The 24,176-nt window shown below is 45.9% G+C and overlaps 1 protein-coding gene across 1 annotated transcript in view; it reads left to right on the top strand.

Moving 5' to 3' along the window:
- Nucleotides 1-24,176, top strand: part of ITGA9 (integrin subunit alpha 9) — a 299,345-nt gene that overhangs the window by 165,088 nt on the left and 110,081 nt on the right. The window contains exon 17 of the mRNA XM_074284359.1: nt 4,255-4,331. Coding sequence (XP_074140460.1) covers nt 4,255-4,331 — 77 coding nt within the window. The remainder of the gene's footprint in view (nt 1-4,254; nt 4,332-24,176) is intronic.

Raw genomic sequence — 24,176 nt, 5'->3', positions numbered from 1 at the left:
TACTTGCAGCAAGGATGGCAACTGTCAAGAGGAAAGAAGGAAGGGAGGAAAGAGGAAATGAAGGAAAGAAAGAAAGAAGGAAAAGAAAGGAAAGAGGGAGGAAAGAAAGAAGGAAAGGAAAGAGGAAGGAAGATAGGGAAGAAGGGAGGAAGGAAAAGGGAAAAAAGGAAGGAAGGAAAGAAAGAAGGTAGGGAAAGAGGGAAGAAAGAAGGAAAGAAGGGAGGGAGGAAGAGAGAGAAGAAGGAAAGGAGGGAGGAAGGAAGGAAAGGAAGGAAGAGAAGTGAAGCAAAGGATAATTTTTAATGGAGACTATGTGCCAGCCAAACTTTTCTCAATTTGTGAGGCTGGGTATTTTTTTAAACCCAAGGAGAACTTTACATTTTTCAATGTTTGCTACCTTGGTCAATTCAACCCATTGTCTTAGACTATTAGGAAGCTTCTGGCTACTGGTTCTCTTGTATTCAATAGGACTGGATTTTCCTCAGATCTCAGAGCATGCGTAGATATATACATACACATAAATACACACCCATACATAGGGGAGTGTGTAAGTCTGTGTGTGTGTGTGTGTGTGTGTGTGTGTGTGTGTGTGTGTGTGTGTATGAATGGTAGAAAGTGCTGGATTTGGAGTTAAAGGAGCCAAGTTTGATCTCACAGCTACCATTGACTATGTGGGTGAATTTGGGCACCAGTTTCCATATATGTAGAGGAGGGGGTTGGGCTAGGTCATCTCCAAAGCCTCTTTCAGTTCTAAATTTGTGACCTGTGATCTATTAACAAAATAATTACTTCAGATGTTCTTACATCTATTTTACAAAAGGGGAAATGGCCTCAAGGGAGGAAAAAATTATTTCTAAAAAATTACGTATTAAGACATGGGTAAGTCAAGAATAGAACTTCCAAGGGCAGCTAACTGCACAGTGGATGGAGCATGAGCGCTAAAGTCAGGAGGACTTGGGTTTAAATATGGCCTCAGACATTTAATACTTCCTGGCTGTGTGACCCTGGGCGGCTGCTTCTTCTTCTTCTTCTTCTTCTTCTTCTTCTTCTTCTTCTTCTTCTTCTTCTTCTTCTTCTTCTTCTTCTTCTTCTTCTTCTTCTTCTTCTTCTTCTTCTTCTTCTTCTTCTTCTTCTTCTTCTTCTTCTTCTTCTTCTTCCTCTTCTTCCTCTTCTTCCTCTTCTTCCTCTTCTTCCTCTTCTTCCTCTTCTTCCTCTTCTTCCTCTTCTTCCTCTTCTTCCTCTTCTTCCTCTTCTTCCTCTTCTTCCTCTTCTTCCTCTTCTTCCTCTTCTTCCTCTTCTTCCTCTTCTTCCTCTTCTTCCTCTTCTTCCTCCTCCTCCTCCTCTTCCTTCTCTTTCTTCTTCCTCCTTCTTACTCCTCCTTTTTCTTCCTCCTCTTCCTCTTCTTCTTTCTTCCTTTCATCATCCCCAATGTACCCATGAGAAAACTAAGAGTATAAGAGAGAAAATGCTTTGTTCAAGGTCACCCGGCTGATAAGTGGCCCTTGGCGCCCCGTGTGCTTTAGCCTCTCAGAAATAACTTGGGCTTAATTTTAGCTGCTGTGTGTAATGTGGATGGCACGGTGGGTTTTTCCGGACCAGTTGTTCCTGTGCCCGAGGCTCATCTTTATTAAGTGAAGGAATTTAGAATTAATGATGAGTGGTCAAGGGCCAGCTGGACGGTGGGGAGTGGCGTGGGCTAACTGGCCGAATGGCCCTTTCTGAGCGGGGCATCTTGAACATGTGAGAGGAGATTGAAGCAAAGGATTCCTCAGCTGGAATGTGGGGGTGTGGTATGCATGTTTAGTGGGCTCCTGGCACTTAGTAGGTGTTTAATAAGAGTTTGTTGATTGATTGATGTCCCATTAGGGTGTGTACCTGGCTAGGGTTCGGGGAGTGGCTCTTGGGCCAGGAATCCACAGCATTTCATCCTCATCCTGTAACTGCCTCCTCCAGGGCCAGGGTGGAGTGATGGCAATAATAACAATAATGATGATCACTTTTAAAAGTTTTATTTGCAGACTGTTGCATGTGTTGTCTCCTTTGATCTTCACAATGGAGCCACGACGCTGTTCTTATTACTGGCTATATTTTGTACATTAGGAAGCGGGTTCAGTGAGGCTATGACCTGCTCAAGTTACACAATTGGTGACTGAAGCAGAATTTGAACTCAGGACTCCCTGATTTCACTGTACCACCCGAGAAGAATATTGTTCTGCCGCTGTGGGACCTACAGAGTCACTATTCCCTTTTTGAGCCTCTGTTTCTCCATTTAGCTACGTGACCCAGATCAAGCCACTTGATGACTCTTTGCCTCTTTTTTCTTATCTGTAAAATGGGGATCATAAGGGCTCCTGGTGGTTTTTGAGGGACCATTTTTGAGGGCTCCTTTTCTTGGTCTCTTTGATTCTCCAGGGCTGGAGGCAAGGAAAACCTTTCTTTTTCATTGTTGTTCAGTTTTGTCTGGCTCTTGATGACCTCATTTGGGGTTTTCTTGGCAAAGATACTAGAAGGATTTGCCATTTCCTTCTCCACCTCATTTTACAGATGTGGAAAGGGAGATTGAGTGACTTACTGAGTGAGGGTCATGCAGCTAGTGAGTGTCTGAAGTCGGATTTGAACTTAAGAAGAACAAGCTTCTTTTATTCACTTTATCCATTAGGCCACCTAGATGACCCTCTTATTTTCTTCCAAAGAAAAGAAAAAAAAAGAATCCAACATTGACTGAGTTCTTGACCAGAAAGACTGGTGAAGAAAGGTTTCTAGCTTCTTCTTATAGTTGCAGTCCCTTAAAGTAAATAAAGACATGTCTTTATTTACAACCCAAATCTAGGAGGAGAATTCTCTAATCATTAGTGATTTAGAGCATTTTTTTTTCATATAACTATAAATGGCTTTAATTTCATCATCTGAAAATTGTCAGTTCATATTCTTTGACCGTTTATCCATTGGGGAATGACTTGTATTCTTATATATTTGGCACAGTTCTTTATATATTTTAGAAATGAGATCTTTATCAGAAACACTGGCTGTAAAGATTTTTTCCAGCTTTGCAACTTTGCTTTTAATCTTGTTTCTATTGCTTTTGTTTGTGCAAAACCTTTTTAATTTAATGTGGTCAAAGTGGTCCATTTGTCTAGTTCTTCTTTGGTCATAATTTCCTCCTTTCTCCAAAGATCTGATGGGTAAGAGAATTCCAATTTTTCCCCCCTCAGTTGCCCTTCAGCCAAGATGTGAAATCTAGAAACTTGGCTCCTCCCCAGGCTGCAAGCATTCAGGGGAACATGCAAAACTGTACTCTTTGTCCAGGCCTGCTATAATTTCCTCCCTCCCTGATGAAGAAGGGAACGTTGGCCGGGTGCATTGGGACTTTGGAAATGTGGTGCAGGACGAGGAATTTCCACAGAGGCCGTGTCAATGCCGGCTCTGTTTCACTCACCTCGAGACTGCCAGGAGAGCAGGAGTTTGCTGGGCCTGCTCGTTTGGCATCCTAGAAATCAGACTTGGACCATCTGAGGTGGAAAAAGAAGACCAAGAGGCGATTTAATGTAGTATAAATAGTACTAGAAGAAACGGCAGACATGGCCCTGTTCAGCAGAGATGGATTTCCCAGAAAGGTCCCTGCTCCTCAAACTTAAGTCCAACTGAATTAAATTGTTTTTCTTGAGAGTCAAACTCTTTTTGTGAATAATTCTTTCCAACCTCGAGTCCTTGTTTTCATGACTCGAGAACCCTGGGCGCATCAGGAAAGCTCTCAGGCTCGGGGCCATCGGCTGGTTTGGGGTGATTTAGAAGCCCCCCAGTTCTGGAGACATTTTCTGGTGTGAAAGGAGGCAGGGGATGGGGGGGCGGTGGGGCAAGAAGTAACAGGTGACAGTGGCTCATGTTTAAAGCTGCTTTCAGGTTGGCAAAGCACTTGGTACACACTGGGTCCTCACAAGACACTGGGAGCCCTTATGATCCCCATTTTACAGGTAAGAAAAGAGAGGCAAAGAGTCATCAAGTGGCTTGATCTGGGTCATATAGCTAGATGGAGAAACTGAGTTTCAGAAAGGGGAGAGTTTCACAAACCTGTTTTTACAGATGAGAAAACCAAGGCAGACATAGTGAAATTGCTTATAGTGGATCACAGGCCAGATCCCAGGGCAGGCCTTGCTGAGCCCAGGGCCCGCTCTTTCTCCCTGGCACCATCTCGCTACTGTTCCTTGACCTACTGACTTCTTTATTTGCTGTTTTGTTTTTTTTTTTCTTCCGCAGACCGTTTTTGAGAGGAATTGTCACTCGGAGGACTGCGCGGCTGATCTGAAGCTTCAGGGCAGACTGCTGCTTTCGGGGTAGGTGGCCATTTCTCCTTTCCTCCGTCACAAGACTTCTGTCCTTCTTGCTCTTTGTCAAAGTCTCCTCCCATCGGCTGGGATGGAAAGCAGCCTTTGGAGGCCGGGCTGGGGGCCGTGGGGCCCGACCTGTCCTGTGGCCCCGGGAAGAAGCCAGGAAGGGCTCTTCTATTTGTTCAGCATTTCCTTTCTCAGTCTGACTCTGCCCAGGCTAAAGGGGAACGTCCCACGTGTTTCAGCCCTTTTTCTGGCTTTGGGAGAGCGCTTTTCAGGCTCAAAGTGCTGAGCCTGAATTGTTTAAGCCGCAGCCCAGGGTCTTCCTGTGGGACCTCATTCCTCCAGTGAGATTTTTAGCTTTGGGACCAGGAAGAAGAGCCAAAAGGTCTCTTACCATATAATGTCCCGGAGAGTCCCTTGTCAGCACTTTGAAGGGATCTATTTATAACTGGGGAAGGGGAGAGCTCGCTGGACAATGGGGACACGCCATGGCGTGGTTATCGGGAAGTGCACCTGGAACCTTTGGCCTGAGGAATATCAGGGAAATGTCGGTGTCTGATGAGCCCCTAAGAGCCAAACACGTGGCCCAGATTTGGAGGCCGCTGTGAAGCCGTGGTCACCCTGTCTGTGGCTTGATGGCCCATCTCTGGGGTAATGGCTGTGCTCCAAGCTTAGTCACCCCTTAAAATTAATGGAAGGGGTGTTGGGGCCGTGTCTTGTGTGGGAAACCAAACCCAAAGAAGGCACGTGGAAGGATTTGGGTATCCTTGAGCCACTTGAGGGGGGTTTTACCCTCCCTCAGCTTCTCATTTCTGCAGGGGCAGGGTTAAGATGGTTCAGGTCAGAATTCATCCTGTCCAACCACCCGTTCTGAAACGGAGGCCTGGGGAGCCGAGGTCAGTGGTCTGCTGATTTTTCTCCCTGTCACTTCCATATTTCCCTTTAATTACTTCAACTTTTTTCCCCTTTGAGGTCCATTCAATCAGAATTCCTCCCAAATCAAATGATGGAGGCCTAATACCAACCCTTCCCCTCCTTCCCAGTCACCTTTCTCAAGGCATTCGACTCTGGCTCACCATCTTGGTTTCCTCGCCAACTTTTGCCCTTGTTCTAGGGGGCTTTCACGTGCTCCCCCAAAGCTCTGCTTCCCTCGGCTTTCTTGAATCTTAGGACGACCTCAACCACACCAGGGATGGACACCTGTTGGCTCTCACTCTCCACGACTCCCAGTCTTCCTACGTCTCCAGTAGAAGCTCTGGCGGTCTTTCTGAGCTTCCCCTTCCTCCATACTTTCTTCACCCTCACTGAGATGCTTGGGATTTTCTCAGCAGGCTGTCGCTGTGATTTCACATCTTCTCCTCTCTAGTCACAACCCCAGCACTAACCGTTGTCCTGCTCCACCATCCTCTGCCTCCATGCACTACATCTGCTTTTCTTTTGCTGAACCCCAGTTATGGTCCAGTTGGACCCCTCATCTTCTCTGTTCTGCTCCACGTCAGTTAAATAAAGGTACAGCTCTCACAGCCTTGCTGACGGGCATATTACTCATTCGTGTTGTCGTACCTCAACTGGGCCCTCACCACTGCAAGGCAGTCCTTTTATTCCTCCTCGATTGGTCCCCTAAAGATAAAGCTATTCCAAACCTTCTCTTCCCTCCACCAGCCTCCTACACCTCCCTCCTCCTCCTCCTTCAGCCCTCTCCTACTTTACTGAGAAAATGGAGGCCATCTGGGATCTCCTTTTCTCTCATTTTCTTGATCTCACACTCCCTTGATTTCATCTTCTATTCATTCCTCATTCCACCCCAGATCTTTGATGAGGTTCTCTTCCCTTGCCATGGCCAAATGCACTTGATCCCCTCCCCTCCCCTCTCTTCCATATCCTTACCTCCTCATCCCCTTTCTCCTCAAATCGACAACCCTCTATCATTCGTTCTTTCCATATTGCCTTCCATCACGCCCATCTTTCCCGTCCTTAACAAAACTTCTCCAGGCCCGCCATCACCCCAGACTATCCCTCTGGATCTTTCCTTCCTTTCTTAGCTAGACTCGAAAGAGTTGTCTACAAATCATTGCCTCTCCTTCCTCTTCTCTCCTTAACTCTTTCCAGGCTGGCGTATGACTTTATCACTCAAATGAAATTATTTTCTCCAAAGTTACTGATGATTTCTCTTTTTCATGTTTACTGAGTATTTACATTTTTTGTGCATATCTTTTGTATTTACATCATGTAAATTTCTTTCTGCCTCCCTCCTCCTTCTCTCAGAGAGCCACCTCCTATAATGAATTAAAAGAAAATGAAAAAGAAAAAGAAGAAATAAATCAACAAAACCAATCAACACGCCCCTTCCCATCTCTCAATGTAGTCAATGTACCCATGGAAACCCAAATTCTGAAAACGAGTGAGTGGAGGTATCGTCTCACTGCTCTTCTTTTGCTTAGTCTTCTGAGTTGTGTCCAACTCTTATGATCCCATTTGAGGTTTTCTTGGCAAAGATCTTGGAGCGGTTTGCCATTTCCTTCTCTAGCTCATTTTACAAATGAGGAAACGGAGGCAAACAGAGTTAAATGCCTTGCCCAGGATCATATGGCCAGTAAGTGTCTGAGGCTGGGTTTGAACTCAGGAAGATGAGCCTTCCAACTCCAGGCCCAGCAGTCCTTTACCCTTCCCCCAATCCACCCAGTTGCCAAACATCACCAGCTCTGACTTACCAATCCCAGTTGCTATTTTAGTTCAGGCCCTCATCATCCCGCATCTCATTACTGTTAAAGCTTCCTAACTGGTCTCTCTGCCATGTCTCTCTCCCCTCCACACTGCTACCAAAGTGGTTTTACCTAAGCACGGATCTGACCTCGTCACGCCCTCCTCAGTCCACTCTAGTGCCTCCCTCTAGCTTCTTGGATAAAATATGAATTCCTCTGTTTCATTTTTAAAACCCTAGGCAAGCTTTCCTCCCCCCCCCCTGGCTTCATTGGGCATTCTTTCCCCTCTTGGAATTCATCCAGAGCCTTTGTCTCTCTTTCTTACATAGAATTTTCCGAATCTCCCATCTCCATGCCTTTGTCTTGGTCATCTCCATGCTGCCTGCTTTTCTCTGCCACTCTTCCTTTGATAATGAGACTCAAGTGCCATGTTTGCATGAATCCCTTCCCCAGCTATCGAGGCTCTCCCTTCCAAGCTACCTTGCATCTTTTTTACTTGGTTTATGTTTGAATTTAATAACCTTTTATACTTTACATACACAGATATATCTATGTCTGTATCTATAATATAATATTTTATATATATATATACATATATATGTTATGTTATAGGTATATATACACACACACACACTTGTTGTATCCCCCATTAGAAAGAGAAGGAATTCTTTCATTGTTGCTCTTTGTATCTCCAGGGCTTATCAGTGCCAGGCACTTAGTAGGTGCTTAATACATACTTGTTGATGGATTGATTGAGTCTATGGCTCCATCAGCACCTGTTTTAGGAACCCTAAAGAGGGTGGTCTCCCGTGGAGGGTTTATGGAAAGATATCACTAAAAATGATGGGGGAGAAGAGGGTGTGGAGCAATGGGGACCCGTGCCTTTGCAGGGGGCACTAGTGCTGATGGGATCCCAGATCTGCTGAGCCTTCTCCCCCTCCTCCAGATTGACTTAGCTAGATCTTTTTTTTAATATGTAAACATATTTATACAATTATCTTTTTTTTATAATATTATCCCTTGTATTCATTTTTCCAAATTATCCCCTCCCTCCCTCCTTCTACTCCTTCCCTTAGATGACAGGCAATCCCCTACATTTTACATGTGTTACAATATAACCTAGATACAATATATGTGTGTAAATCCCATTTTCTTGTTGCATGTTAAGTATTAGATTCCGAAGGTATAAGTAACCTGGGTAGATAGACAGTAGTGCTTAGCTAGATCTTTTGTACCCATAGGACACATGATGCAGATCTTAATCTGTAGCCAGTAAAATGGGGGGCGGACCTTGTTTTCATTTTTTCTTCTCAGCCATTATGTCTAACACACCTGGCACATAGTAGGCACTTGATGAAGGCCTGTTGAATTGGTTAAATTAGATCGGGGCGTGAGACATTCGCAAGCTGCCGACACTGGACAGGGACTTCTTTCTGTTTTTCCCTCTTGAATGACAGCCCATACCTCCCTATCTCAGAAGGAGCTGTTTGTTCAAGCAACAGCAGAATGGGATCATTTTTATTATTTGGCACAAAAGCAAGCACGAACCCTTTCCTTTGATGAAAGCTTGAGGAAACATGGATGTTGTTTTCTTAACTATTCACCAGGGGACTTAAATATCTCTGTGGAATTTATTGCCATGACCTCAAGCAGCAAGGAGCTGCCGGGAGTGCTCCTGGGCTCTCCTCACAATCAGATATTACTTTATATCCCATCTCATGCTAATTGTTTCAGCCTTGGGCTCACAATGAGCCTGGCCAACAGCAAGAGATAATATCTCTCTATTAAGGAGCAGAAAGGGCTATGGGAGTGATCCTGGAGATCCGAGAGGCTCGATAAGGTCTGGTTAGAAAGTGTTATAAGTAATTCTTTCTAAAAGTATAAATTCCCATAGCCTGAGACTTCATCCGTTGAGAATTCTATCCACTAGTACAGATTGCAACTCTTTCACGCCTTGGCTCTTATGTAATTTTTATAGGGATGGGGACTAGACTTTTGATCTCATGGGTATAAGGAACCCTCAGGTGAGAAAATTCCCTCTTCCAGTTGAGGTGCAGCTCTAGAGCTTAGAGACTTAGAGAACGTCCAGAACATTGAGAAATTAAACTGATTTGCCCAAGCAAATGATTTGTCACATGGTGAGTCTTCTTCGGTAGGGCACTCGAACCTATTTCTTTTGGTTTAAAGATTGGCTCTATGCTACAGCACGCTGCTTCTCATGTGTAATTGTTCCTTTCCCATAAGACTTCCATGAATAAAGTGGTTGTCCAACATGACCTTCCTGTGGTTCTTCAGCACTGCACTCATACTCCCTATTTTTAAGAGTCTATTTTCTTTTTAAGAGATTTTTTTTTTTGATGCTTCAAGAAAATATTTCAAGATATATGTTACTCCCCATCCCCTACGCACTATGAGCCTTTTCCTGTAGCAGAGAAAGATGGTTTTGTCAGACGGGCTGGCAAATTGATTGTAATGTTCCAGTGAATTAATCATTCAGTCAACATTCATTTCCTGAACACCTACTGTGCGCCTGGTCTTGTTCTGGACGCTGAGGATAGAAATCCAAAGAATGAACAAGCTCCTCTAACTTTTGGTCTTAGAAGCTGCTGAGGGCACTTAGAGGTTAAGTGGAAGCTGAGATTATCCCTCCTATGTTTGCCAGAGGCAAGATTTGAACCCAGATTGGCCCTCTCGCCCCTCCATGATTTCTTTAAAAATCATCCAGAAAACTCATTTCGCTAAACCATAGTCACCTTCCATTTGACACTAAAACTTGTGTTCCAGAAAGATCCACCAGCCTTAGTCACTGAGGTTGGCCCTGGATGATTTTAGTATTTCAGAAAGCCCGCCCCCCTTCAGAGGACAAAGATCTGAGACTATTTAGAGGAAAGCATTATGGCTACCTTTGTGAAAAAATTTTGTTGTTGTTCAGTCGTATCTGTTTCTTTGTGACCTCATGGAGGCCCTACTACCCTCCACCATCTCTCAAAGGCTGTCCAAGCTCATGTTCATCATTTCCATGACACTCGGTCTGTATCTCATCCTCTGCCGTCCCCTTCTCCTCGTGCCTACATCAGTCTTTTCCCATGAGTCCCATCTTCTTATTGTGTAGCCAGAGTATTTAAGCGTCAGTATTTGACTTTCCAGTAAATAGCCTGAATTAATTTCTTTTTTTCTTTTTTTTCCCCTGAGGCTGGGGTTAAGTGACTTGCCCAGGGTCACACCGCTAGGAAGTGTTAAGTGTCTGAGGCCACATTTGAACTCGGGTCCTCCTGAATTCAGGGCTGGTGCTCTAGCCACTGCGCCACCGAGCTGCCCCCCTGAATTAATTTCCAATTAACTGATTTGATCTCTTTTGCCATCCAAGAACTCTCAAAAGTCTTCTCCATCATGACAGCTTGAAAGTCTCGATTCTGCCGTGCTCCATTTTCCTGTGGTTGGACAACTCTCATAACCATACATGGCTGTTAGGAAAACCATAGCTTTGATTATATAGACCTCTGTTGGCAAGGCTGCCCCCGCTTTTTAGTCTGCTTTGCCAAAGCTTTCCTTCCAAAGAGGATTTTTAAAATCTCATGGCTATCATAGTTGTCATCAGTGATTTTTGTGCCTAAGAATAGATAATCGAACACTGCTTCTATTTCTTCTCCCTCTATTTGCTGGGAAGTGATGGGACCAGTGGCCAAAATCTTAGTTTTTTGGTTTTTTTTTTTGTTATGCTCCAAGTCATTTTTCACTCTTTTTTCACCCTTATCAAGAGATTCTTAATTCTTCTTCACTTTCTGCCATCAGAGTGTATCATCTGCATGCTGAGATTGCTTCTAGTGTGAGATTTCTCCTGGTAACCTTAATTCCAGTTTTTGATTCATCTAACATGGCATTTCACATAATGCACTTTGCATATAAGTTAAACAAAGTGAGAACGTACAGCTTCGCCATGCTCCTTTTCTGATCTTACACCGGTCGGTCCATGCTCAGTTTTGTCTCTTGCTTCTTGGCCCTCACTCAGCTTCCCCAGGACACAAAGGGGATTTGGTCTTCCCATCTCTTTGAGGATTTGACACGTTTTGTTGTGCTCCTCATACTCAGAGGCTTTAGTGCAGTCAGTGAAGCAGTAGTAGGTGGGTTTTGTGGCCCTCTCTTGCTTTCTTCATCATCAAACAGATGTTGGCAATTTGGTCTCTAGTTCCTCTGTTTGAAAACCTCTCTGTTCTTTTGGTGGTTCTCAGTCCACTAATTCTGTAGCCTAGCTTGTAGAATCTTAAGCCTAGCCGTGTGGTGGTCTGTGTAATGCTTCCCAATGTTCACTTGATTTCATTCTCTAGAATGATTATCATCATGATTATTAGTGATATTAAGATCCTGTTTGTTGTATAGGGTGTGTGTGTGTGTGTGTGTGTGTGTGTGTGTGTGTGTGTGTGTGTGTTTTCACCTGTTCTTAATCTCTTTTACTTCTGCTAACTCTCTACCATTTTTACATAACAGTTTCCCTTGATATCTCTTATTTTTTGGAGAACTCTTGTTTTTCCCATTCTGCTGTTTTTTTTCCCTGTTTCTTTGCATTGCCCATTTAAGAAAACCTCCATCTCTCTCTTTGCCATTCTCAAGAATTCTACATTCAGTTGGGTGTTTCTTTCCCTTTTTCCTTTTCCTTTGGCTTTCCTTCTTTCCTCGGCTATTTTTACAGCCTCATCAAAAGCCAGCTTGCTTTCTTATTCTTTTCCTTTGGGATATTTTTTGTTGCTGGCTTCTAGACAATATTGCCAACCTCTGCGGTAGTTCTTCAGGATCTCTACCCGATTTAATCCCTTCAATTGATTCATCACCTTTACTTCATATTTAAAAGGGATGTGATTTAGATCATAACTAAATGGTCTGATGGTTTTCTCTATTTTCTTCGATTTAAGTTGGCAATAAGAGGTTCATGACTTAACTACACTCATTTCCGGTCTTATTTTGACCAACTGCGTAGACCTTCTCCACCTTTGGCTGCGAAGTATATCATCAATCGATTTCTCCGTTGACCATCTGGTGATGTTCCCTTTGGTGATCCAAAGGCGAAAGAGTTGCCTTTTGGGTTGGAGAGTGTTTGTTATGACCAAATGCGAGTTATCCCGACAAAATTCTTAGGCCCTGCTCTGCATCACTTTGTCCTCCAGGGCCAAAGTTGTCCATTATTCCAGTGATTTTTTGATTTCCCACTTTAGCCTTCTAGTCTCCTATGGTTGTGTACTAGATGCCAGCTCGATTCTGGGCATTTGTTAAGTATCTGTCATGTGCAAAGCATGCGTTAGGTGCTGAGAGGGATGTAAAGCAAGCCTCCCCTCATGGCTGCTCTCAGCCCTCCAGGGCCTCTCTTGGGAGCATCCCTTCTCCACTCCTGTGAACATCCAATGGTTTTTGGTTTGGGCACCCCTGACATTTGGAGTGGTAGAACCCACAGAGAACATGGCTGTCAGGGAGAGTTGAAGCCCATGGATCAGAACCTCTAAGAGGAGACAAAGGTAGAGAGGAGACCAGGCTTCTTAGATCCATCACCTTGGAACAAAGTACTGATTGGCTGTATCCTACTGGACAACCTTTCTGTGTCTCTGTTTCCCCATCTATGAAATTTATTATCCTATGATAAAATCCTGGCACCTATTTGCCAGGATTGCTGGGAGGATTAAATCAAATATTATTTGTAAAGCTCTTTGCAAACCTTAAATCATTAGATAAATACTATTATTATAAAAGTAATTGATGTAATTCATCCCAAGGGCCTTGTTCTACTTGTCTCTCCCAAACAGCACAATGAAATAGGGGAGTAGTCTTAGCACTTGAGGCTACTGAGACTTAGAGGTTTGGGGGTGCTTTCCTGGCTCCCCCCTGTGTTGGACATCACTTCAGTTCACGCTCCTTTCAGAGAGAGTGAGAGAGCGTCTCTCTGAGTCCAGTGTATTCACTCTCATGATGTCCCATGACACAGGGGCCATGGGCAAGGACGTTTTCCAAAGCTTTGAGTTGGTATCTTTCAGAGATGCGCTTGGATGTAGGCTAGAGCAGTCCAGAAAAGGGGGACCAGAAACCAGGATGGTATGGAAGGGGGGAGCACTTTTTATGTAAGGGGCCCAGTTCTTTGGGGCTTGTTCCATTTCCTTAACTCAAGGTTGCTTCTGCGGATTTAGAGTAGGAACCAATAACGTAACTAGCTCATTTTGTGGAAAATATAAAACGGTGCCCCTCCATTCTAAAGGCAAGACATGGGGAACATAATGGATGTGCTTTCCAGCTTTGTGCACTCAAGGCAAATGCCTGTTATCTCATCCACATGTGGCTGTGCTGGGAATGGGAGGAACTTAGGTAAAAACTGGCCACTGCAGACTGTGGGGGAGGCAGGGAACTCCCAGCAGCTGGGGGCCCCTCAGAATGGGCTGCCTTTGTCCTAGGGGAAGGGAGAGCAGGGAAAGCAGCTGGAAGCAATTGTGTCCCTGGGATCCATCGAGGAAATGCAACCTGAGAACAGGAAGTGATCAGCTCCTGAGCTGTTTCAGGCCTCCAGGGTACCTTGACCTCTGGCCAGCTGGTTGTCTTTTAAAAATCAGGGAAGGCATTAAGTCCACATTAGGTCCTGAACCAGGGGTTTTAATGGGGCTTGATCCTGAAATGGTTACGGTTAATCTTAAGTTGTTGCCCTAAGGGAGCATCTGAAAAATGGACACAAAGGCCTTTCCGCTCTTAGGTCAGAGGGTTTTTAAAAACAAAAGTAAACAAACTTTTTTTGTGTGTGTCTTGCTTAAAGTAGTCTGATGAAACCCATGTTCCCCTTCCCAAAACACCATTTTCAAATAATTGAGGAAATACTGCATTTCATTTCATTGGTTAAAAATAAAGATGGGGTTTATTTATTGTTTCTCATGCACAGACTCCTGGAATTCTAGGCACAGTCTTGGGGGTGGGGGACGGATTGTTGTGTGGACTCTAGGTTAAGGATACTGAGAGAATGGCGATTCCATAATGGCAAAGTCCCAGATGTGCTGCATGAAGAGGAGGAAACACATCTGGAGAAACTTTTCCTTTTTTTTTTTTTTTTTGTATTCATGATGGCACAGTCAGTGGGGCCTAGCATTGAACAGGCCCCAGGAGCCAAAAGTCTTCAGGAAACTCTAGTCCTTTGAAGAACCCCAAACTTCCCTGTGACACAAAGGCCCATTTTTTTTTAATACTAATGTTCTTTCAGTGATGTGATACAGCTCTGAGTTACGGGATAATTACCATCTCCAGAGGGTCAAAATTGATGCTCCCTTTTAGGGTGGCGGAGGAGGTGGCTATGAGCAGGCTGCAGCATGTCACCAATGAGAAATGCTATAAAGGCTGTCACCGGACAGATATGTGACTGGGAAAAAAGATGGGACCGTCAGTGCAATAGACAGCTCTCAGAAAGTCTGTTTGCTCTATTGGTATCTACACCATGTGAAGAGATTGATGGATATCTTGCCTGCCTCCTTCCCTTCCTTCCTTCTTTCCTCCTTCCCTTCCTCCCTCTCTCCCTCCCTCCTTCCTCTTTCCCTTCTTCCCTCTCTCCTTCCCTCCTTCTATCCTTTCCTTCTTCTCTCTCTCCCTTTCTCCCTCCCTCCCTTCCTCCCTCTCTCCTCCCTCTCTCCCTCCTTCTTCCCTCTCTCTTTCCCTCCTTCCCTTCTTCCTTCTCTCTCTCCCCCCCTCCTTTCCTTCTTCTCTTCTTCCTTCTTTCATTTCCATTTTATGCTAGGCACCCTGCTAGGGACTGGAGATTCAACAACAAAACCCAGACAGTCCTCACCCTCACGAAGTGTACAGTTTGCAATATTTGCACAGAAAAATATTTATTTCTGCCAAATTCTCTGCTCTCCTATTACAAATGGCACAACACTCCCAACTGGGGCTGAACCAGGTTAAAACGTGACTGGGAAGTTTTTAACAAAATAAATAAAAATACAACACAACATAGATAATGTTATTTTGTGGTTTTCCCAATCCGGGTGCCACCCGTGGGATCTGTTTCATGTGAGTTTGATACCTCTGCCATGTACTAATCCCACTGATCTAAAGGCTCTTCAAGGTGGAGGAGGACCTGAAGGTCATCAGGTGGTAGGTGGCAGTTGGACTGAGTTTTAACAGGAAAAAGGGATTTTAAGAGCTAAAGAGGAGGAGAATAGGTATCCCAGGCAAGGGAGATGAGTCTAATTAAAGGTTTAGAGCAGGAAATAGAATGTCCCACATGAGAAAAAAGCCAGAGCACAGTTGGAAAAGCCAGAGGAATAGAGCGTCGCCATGTGGAGTCCCTCTCTGGTGGAAGCCCCCCACACCTGTCCCAGGCTCCCAATGGCGGGCTGGGCGCTGAGTCGGCGCGTTCCCAGGGAGGTTGGCCTGAGACTCAGGCGAGGGCTCGCCTTTGACAGGGAGCTTATGGCTGCTGTTCGGGGCCTTTTCTCAGATGTTATACGATCCCATATTATGACTGGGCTCTGTGGGAAGAGGAATAAGAGCTTATCAGCAAACCTGGAAAAGCCGCCTCTGTGCCAGAAAATTACGCACAGCATTTCGGCTTTGCCCTCCCTCCCACCTGCCAGCGGCCACCCCCGGCCTGGAAAAAGCGCCTGTGATTGGGAGCAGCTGGTTGTTAACTCCAACAATTTCTGGAACCGGGGAGGATGGGAATTATGTCTGTAATAGGATGGAGTCGTAAAAGGAGCGCGGTGACGTCCTGCAGGATGGAGTGTTGGCAGCAAAGGTGGCGGAATGCGCTGCTTGATTGAAGAACAGAAACGTGACGAGGGAGGGGCAACAGGGCCTTCCTCCCAGGGCGGCCCCATTTATTCAGGGAACAGAAAATTCCTACTTCTCTGGTAGACTAGAAGCAGCTGGGCACCAAGAGGTTAACACTGACCTCATGATTTTTCTTTTTTTAAATTGGACCCATGATTTCATCAGTATTGGGAAGCCTTGGTGAGAAAGTTCCCTCTCCTAATGTATCATTTGTCTTGCAACTTGGTCTTGGAGAGTTTCCTGAGGCACGGAAAGGCTAAGTAATCTGCCTGGAGTCACAGCCCCAGCGTGCGCCTGGATGGGATGGAGGAGATTTATTATGTGCTAAGCATGGCGGTATAAACAGAGGAGCCAAGTCCTAGTCATATTCTCACATTCTAGTAGGAGGGACTCCACCCCCACCCACCGCCCCTGAGGGTCCTGCAGCAGGGCAGATGGAAAGGCCCTCCTCAGGCTCCCAGCGGGCAGTGCCAGGCTCACCTCAATGCCTTTCCCAAGCCAGCACTGGGTAGTGGGCCGTGTGATCCTTCTTGGCCCTTGTCATCCCTCTCCTTCCTCCTCACCTTCCTCCTCCTTCCTCCTCCTCACCTTCCTCCTCCTTACCTTGTTTCTCCTTTTTCTTCCTCCTTTTCTTCCTTCTCTACCTCCTTCTCTTCTTTCTTCACTTCCTCCTTCCCTTCTTTTTCCTCCTCTTCCTCTTTTTTCTTCTCCCCTTCTCTTTTTCTTCCTTCTCCTCCTTTTTTCTCCCTCCTTTATTACCCCTTGTTCTCCCAATTTGCTTATAGTTTCACCCTTTAGGTCTAAATCATGAACCCTTTTGATCTTATCTTGCCATAGGGTGTTAGGTGAAGGTCAGTTCTGGCTCCCTCCATTAACAGAGAAGGAAACCGAGGCCCGGTGATGAGTGGGAAGGAGAGGGACTTATGGTGGGAATAGGAAATGGCAAAGTCAGAACTGGGCACTCCAAATCTCAGCACTCTTTCCAGTGTGGTGTACGTTGGTATACGTGTCCAAGGTGGGATTTGCCCCGGGTCCAGCTCTATCCACTGTGACCCCCGCCGCCGCCTCCCTGAGATCTCACTGTGAGCTCTGTGAAGAACTTCGACCTTCCTCTTGGCTGGAGCAGAAGGGGCCGTCTGGGCTTTGTGAATGCACTTGAGGTCCCGAAGGGCCGGTGTAAGTAGAATTTTAGCTGAGACAATTTCTTTTTTATGGTGAGAAGCTCTGGGATCTGGCTCTTTTGGTCAAAGGCCAAGATTCACATCTCTCGTGACATGCATTACCTTCATGATTTTGGACAAATCCCTTCCCTTTTCTGACCCTCAGTTACCTCATCTGTAAAATGAACGGGTTGTAGTGAATGCTCTCTATGGACTCTCAGCTCTAGATCTTGATCCTCTTAAAAATCCTTCTACAAGATCCCTGAAAGGTGGCCATCTTTTTTTTGGAAGATATTTAATGATGGGGAGCTTACTACCTGTCCTGCACCCTTTTTACATTTTTAAAATAAGCTGCTGTTAGGCTGAGTCTTATCGAATTTTACTTTATATTAAATTGAAATTGGTTGTGTGATCCTTTGTGAGGTTGTGTGATCACTTGGGCCTCAGTTTACTCATCTGAAAAATCAAGGAGCTTGAGGTGAATGGCCTCTCGTATTGGTTCCATCTACCTATCTCTCCATCTGTCCTGTCTGTCTGTCTCCCTTTCCATCAATCCATCCATCCATTTCTCTATGTATCTATCCATCAGTGTCTCCATCCATCCATGTATCCATCCCTCTGTCTCTCCAGCTATGTGTCAGTGAAACAATGTATATTTATATCCCGTCAGTCACAAACCCTCTTAGTTTCCTCTATTGGAAAACTAGTCAGCGGGATCAAACATTCTCTAATGTCACAGGGTATTTCTGATGCGCTGATTATGTTCCAGACTCTCTGCTATGGACTCAAGATATAAAGAAAAAGAAAACAGTTCTTGCCTGCAGGGAGCTTCCGTTCCTTCCCATGATCCTGGGGCTGATTTGCTTAATTTCTCCTTTTTCGGATTTTCCCTTTGTAAAATGAAGGATTGGCTTTAAATCCATGATCTTGGCCTTCTGCTGCTTACTACCGTGTGACTCTGGGCAAGTTGAGTTGTCTCGTGGGGCCTCAGTTTCCCCCTATGTAAAGTGAGAAGTCTGGGCTGGTGGGCTGCCTGCCAGCTCTGCCGTCATGACTATTTTGATAATTACTTGCAAAGTCACTGTGTCCCCCTGTGAGAACTTTCAGCTTTCCCCTCTGACAGTTTCATAGCATAAGAAGAAGGTCTCACATTCACGAAAAAGTATTTTGTCTTTTAAAAATATGTGTTTTTTTTTTTTCCTTTTTGCTTTGGGTTTTGCGGTTAATTTGCTTTTCCCCAGCCTGGGGCAGGGAGACGTTGGATTTTGTCAAGGACAGTGGCCAGTGATGATTCTCCACACGTTTGCTTTTTGCACAAACAGGACTTTTTGTTCCCATAAATGGGGAGAATAGAGTTTTGCGTAGCTGTGTTTGGTGACCACTGGCCACGCTGCTGACCCAGAGGCTGTTTTGATGGAGCCGTCTCTGGGATATGCCGGGATTGTCTAGCGGGGAGCACGTTCACCACTGCCCCGTGACCAGGCTGTGCTGTCACGCCCCTGAGAGTGGTTTGGAGCTTAGAAATTCCCAGGCCCCCTCGGGCTTCTTTCTCCTTAATCCGCTTCTTGCTGGGAGTGAACCAGATTTGTTCCAGATGTTCTCGGATTTATCGATTCAGGAAATGGCTCAAACCAAGGAAGGCAAAGCCAAGGCCTGGTGAAGCTGGAATTCCTCCTGTCAGCTGGGAACCAGCATCATCCTGGGGAGTGGCTGTTGACACGATTTCTCGGAGTGGCGAGGAGAGGGACAGAGTCATTGGCTCTCGTCTTCAGAGGGGAAAGGGGTCCATCCTGCCAGGTCCTGAGGGTCTGGCACAGTCAGCCGTGGCAGTGCTCGAAAAACACAGGGGCTGCATGCACTGAGTGGGGGAGGGCTGGATGTGTCGCTCCCTTGCTCCGTGCACCTTGGGGACTTCCACCTCCTCATCTGGAAAATGGGCATGATGTCACCTGCCTTACCTACATCACGGGAGTGTGTGAAAGCATCGTCACCAAAGTGCATTTATTGTGCCCTGCTCTGTGCTAAGTGACGAAAATGCAAAGGAAGAAGCAAAATCACTTTCTTGCCCTCAAGGAGTGACAATCTGACATACCGTTCACATGTCTCTAGTGAAAATGGGAGACAATCCCAGAAGGAAGGAGCTTTCTTGAGAAAGCCATGTGAAAGTACTTTATGATTTTTAAAATCCTTTTTATTTTTCACCAGATCTGTGATTTAGATGCTTTAGGGAGTCTCCCAGTGTAGATTGCCATCCCTTCTTAGATCCAGCTGTAGGAGACACCAAGTGACTTGCCACGGCTCACCCAGCCGATAAATGTTCAGGATTCAAATCCAGGTTTTATCGACTCTGAGTCCTGCCTTTTATCTCTTGTAGCTGGTGCCCCCCGACCCGAGCAAGTGATTTCCCCCCCTCTGTGTCTCAGGCGCTTATCCGGAAAGTGGAGCTAATCACTTTTACTGCCAACCACAGGGAGTTCTGCTGAGGAAAATTCCTCAAAATCCTTAAAGCTACATAAATTTGAACTCTTATTATTATTGCTAACCTCGCGGAGCAACTCGCAGAGCTGAAGAAATGTCAACTATTATTCTTTCACTTATTCTTATTATTATTGCAACCTGAGATAATATTCACTTCTCTGGCTGCCTGAGCTTACTGTTGACTCATGATGGTGATGACGAGCATGGTAATAGTAGCTGGCACTGAGAGATGCCTACTGTGTGCTGACACTGCGCTGCTAAGCTTGTCAAAATTATTATCTCATTTGATCTTCACCATAACCCTGGGAGGTGTGGCTGCTTTTATCCCCATTTTGCAGATGAGCAAACTGAGGCAGACAGTGGCTTATGATACCTACTTCCACAGCTAGTAAGTGTCCGAGGCTGGATTTACGCTCAGTCTTCCTTATTTTTCATTATATTTCTGTAATACACTATCTCATCTAACTGCCTGCCTGGCATGCAGTAAGCATTTAATAAATGCTGATGTTTGCTGGGTAGCGAAGGTATTTAAAAGTCTTCCAGACTCACTGTCTAAAATTAAGGGTCAATCCCTAATGCTGGCATTCAAATCCTCCCAGAAACTGGGCTCTTTGGGCCTTCCTTGACTCCCCTCCTATGATTCTCTGTGGCTTTTACGGCCCCCACAAGTGGGCCTCTTCTCCCTCGCCCATTTGGCTCATCATAGCCCTCTCTGCCTTTGCTGTATCAGCCCTTCCGCCTGGAGTTATTTGTGCTAACGGCATCAGCATGTGAGATTTCAGGGCGAACTGAGGGTGACAATGGATGCTGGACACGATCGGGCCTCTTTTTTTATTAGCCATGGTGGGCAAGAGATAAAGGTGGAAGGAAGCCCCGCACGTTTCCTGAAGCATAAGGGAAGGCGCCGACATGGGAGGAAGGAAATCTAAGCAGACCCCTTGGAGTTTCTCTTTTCTCCACCGAAGAGAACCAGGCAGCACCCAAATGGAAGCCCAAGATAAGGGAGGGTGCAGCCCAAGAACGCCTCTGGGAGTGCCCGGCCTTGGACAAGCTCATCCCAACATTGCCCATTCTTGGACCTGTTTTGGGAAAGGGGGCAGATGAGGGAATAATGCAGGCGGCCAGCCCCTGTGCATGGCTCCTGCCTAGACGCTCTAGGTAATTCAGGAGACCAGCTCTTGTCCATATCTCCTGTAGAAACTCTAGGTAATACAAGTGGCCAACCCTTGTCTATGCTTCCTACCTAAGTTCTAGGCAACACAAGTGACCAGCCCTTGTCTATGCCTCCTGCCTAAGTTCTAGGTAACACAAGTGGCCAGCCCTTGTCTATGCCTCCTGCCTAAGTTCTAGATAACACAAGTGGCCAGCCCTTGTCTATGCCTCCTGCCTAAGTTCTAGATAACACAAGTGGCCAGCCCTTGTCTATGCCTCCTGCCTAAGTTCTAGGTAACACAAGTGGCCAGCCCCTGTTCATGGTTCCTGCCTAGAAGCTCTAGGTAATTCAGGAGACCAGCTCTTGTCCATATCTCTCGCCTAGAAGCTCTAGGTAATATAAGTGGCCAGCCCTTGTCTATGCCTCCTGTCCAAAAGTTCTAGGTAATACAAGCGGCCAGCCCCTATTCAAGGTTCCTGCCTAGAATTTCTAGGTATTATAAGTGGCCAGCCCCTGTCCATGCCTCCTGTTTAGTTGGACTTCTGAGATGGTGGAGTGAGGCGGCCACATTGTCCATTGGATTGGGTCACAGGCAGAACAAAACAGATGGTGAGGAAAGCCGGGGCTAACCCTGCCCCTGTGAAGCTGTGCTCTTGGGCTAGCTCTCTATTTCTCGGGCCTTCTGTTTTTATCAGCGGTTCAACGAGGGCACTAGACTAGACAGATAAAGGAGGGTTACGCCATGAATTCCCTTCACACTCTATGTCTCTGAGGTTGTGAGGGAGCTTTGAGGAACTATGGGGCGGAGGTGGGACAGCATCCTTAGGGGCAGAAAAGGGAAAAGTCCCAATTTGTGCCAAAGGGATAGGCCAGGGACTGACTTTTGGCGGAATTTTTGGAATATTCAGAAAGGAAGGCAGTGATCCCCCAGAGCCAGCAAGGCTTCCCCCCAGACAGATTGTGCCGGGTGTTCTTTCTTCCTTTTGCAGCGGCCTTACTGGTAGATGGAGACATGCTACAGAGTGCAGCTGCCTTTTGGGCATTCTTGCTTTTGGAAGGGAGCTGGTGGTATAACAAACCGTGTCCCTCAGCTCTCCTCCATTTTTGACTCTCTCTGCGTGGCTCTTTCTTTGTCTCTCTGTCTCTCTCCATGTCTTTGTCTCTCTGTGTGTCTCTAGCAACTTTTGGGATCTTTAGGCTGTGAACAGTAGGAGGCTGGGCTGGCAGAGCTCTGCTCACCGAGCTCAAAGGAGAAAGCGAGACCTTTCACGAGGGTCGTGCAACATGTGGGAAATTCCAGGCTTAGAGTAAATAGGCAGATCCATCAAAAATGGCTTCTATAAATAGAGGATGTAATTTCTGGGCCTCCAGCGATGAATTGCTGGGAAGGGTCAGCACCAGACTGGCCACAGGGTGGGGAGATTTTGGTCTCAGGCGCTCTCCAAGAGAGTTGAGAGAGTGAGAGCGGGGGTTGGGATCTGAGTTGGTAGAGGGAATATGTGTCCCTGGAGGGTTGAAGTATGGGCTAAAGAGACTGAAGCAAATTGGGTGCAATGAGACTTTCCCTCCTCGGGCCTAGCCAGACCCAAGGCCAAACTGTCCTATGAACTCTGTTTCAAGGGGAAGAAGGATGCTCTGGGAGAAAGGGGGGAAAAGAGCAAAGGAGCAGAGGGGAAAAAAGAGAAACAGACAGACAGAGAGAGGGAAGACGACAGGAGGCAGTGATAGAGACACAGAGAGAGGCAGAGAGAGAGAGACAGAGACACACAGAGACAAAAAGGGGGGGAGAGACAGGAGGCAGTGATAGGGACACAGAGAAAGGCAGAGAGAGAAACACACACATACACACACACACACACATACACACATGGCGACCGATTTTCTCTCTGTTGGACTGTAAGCTCTTTGAAGGCAGAAACTGTTTTTGCCTTTTTGGCACATAGTAGGTACTTAATAAATACTTGTTGACTAATGGACTGACTAAGTGTATTTACTTTAGTAAATCTGAAAGTGCTATGGAAATATGAGTTGATTTGATTGAGTTTTATGAAAAAACTAGAGACTGGGGCCCTAAATCTCACTCCCTCCTACCCTGCTCCGCTCCGCTGATTTTTGCCCACATTGTGCATTGATCTCTGGGGATGGTCCCAGGACCATGGAGCTGCCCACAAGGGACCTCAGCCATCAGTCACTCATTTTCCAGATAAAGAAACTGAGGCATATAGAGATGAAATAATGACCCAAAGTTGCTGGGAAGTGAGGAGTCCATAATGACATCCGTTTGTTTATGTTGTGGGGTCATGCAGGTGAGGAATCTGAGAAATAGCAGCTTTGGAAAGTGGACATGGAACAAATTCTGCATCGAATCGGCCTCAGACAAAGCAGATAGTGTTGACTTTGGCATCAGGAAGCCCAAGGCTCCAGTCTCACCCTGGGTATTTATCCATAGAGAAGTCTGATCATTGGCAAGGTCTTTATGACTCAGTTTCCTCATATGTAGAGTGGAGATTTAAATCCTTTTGAAACTCACCTTTGTCGTAGAAATAGACAGTAACTCTGATTTCTTGTCAGAATGTGGGTGGGAGAAGCAAAACTCCAGTCCGTTAGGGGTTAAATGGGAGTGTTTCGAGGTTCTCCCCAAATTTTGTGATGGGGCAGTTAGTGTGAATTTATGTAACGCTGTGGGTTTGCTTGAGAGCCATGAGAGTTAATGAATGCTTTGCTCACGCTCAGGGACACTTGAGAAAGGCGGTTGGGGGGCCCTGCCCTCCATGTGCCCGTCTGCCCACGGCGCCCCATCTAGAACTCCTAACCTCATGGCCTTTGGAGGTTTCTTGGTTGCTTTTTCTTAATTGACTGCTCTGTTTTCTTTCATGTTCTTGGTTTGCGAAACATTCCAACGCTTGCCCCCGATCGCCAGAAATGCCCTAATCAGGAAATTTCAAACGCTTCCCCAGCCGCGAAGATTAAAGATGGATTCTAAATATTTGGACATTTCGCTGCAGGAGATGACCCAAAGTGAAAGGCAGCTGTTAGCGATAGTGAGCTAGGAAAGTTAAACAAATAAGGCTTCATCCACTTCCTGTGGCCTGGGGAGAGACCTCAGTGCTTGGGCCTGACCGCAAGGCTCGGGAGAGCTCCAGGAGCAGAGGCTGGCTCCCTCCTCCAGCCTTGGGTTAGTTTTCTTGTCTCCCTGGGGATTCCTGAGTTCGAATCCTGCTCTGACACTCTCTACCTCCTCCTTGGTAGGGGAGATTAGTGAGCTACCTCCCAGGCCTCTTACAACTAGAGGATGCACACTCAGGATGCATCAGAGTAGTATTTCATGGCAACCCAAAAGGAAAATGTGATCGTATAATAATAGCAACAGCTGGCATTTGGGTGGGATTTAAGGGCTTATAAAGAGCTTTACATATAATTTACTTGTGGACTCTCAAAACAACCTTGGGGGTAAATGCTATTTTATTATTATTTTTGACTTGCCCAGGGTCACCCAGCTAGGAAGTATTAAGTGTCTGAGGCCGGATTTGAACTCAGGTCCTCCTGACTTTGGGGCTGGCACTCTATCCAT

This window comes from Sminthopsis crassicaudata, chromosome 1, assembly GCF_048593235.1.
Source record: "Sminthopsis crassicaudata isolate SCR6 chromosome 1, ASM4859323v1, whole genome shotgun sequence".
NCBI classification, from domain to species: domain Eukaryota; kingdom Metazoa; phylum Chordata; class Mammalia; order Dasyuromorphia; family Dasyuridae; genus Sminthopsis; species Sminthopsis crassicaudata.
Note: the sequence above shows the minus strand (reverse complement) of the source record. Positions and strands in the feature narration are given on the sequence as shown.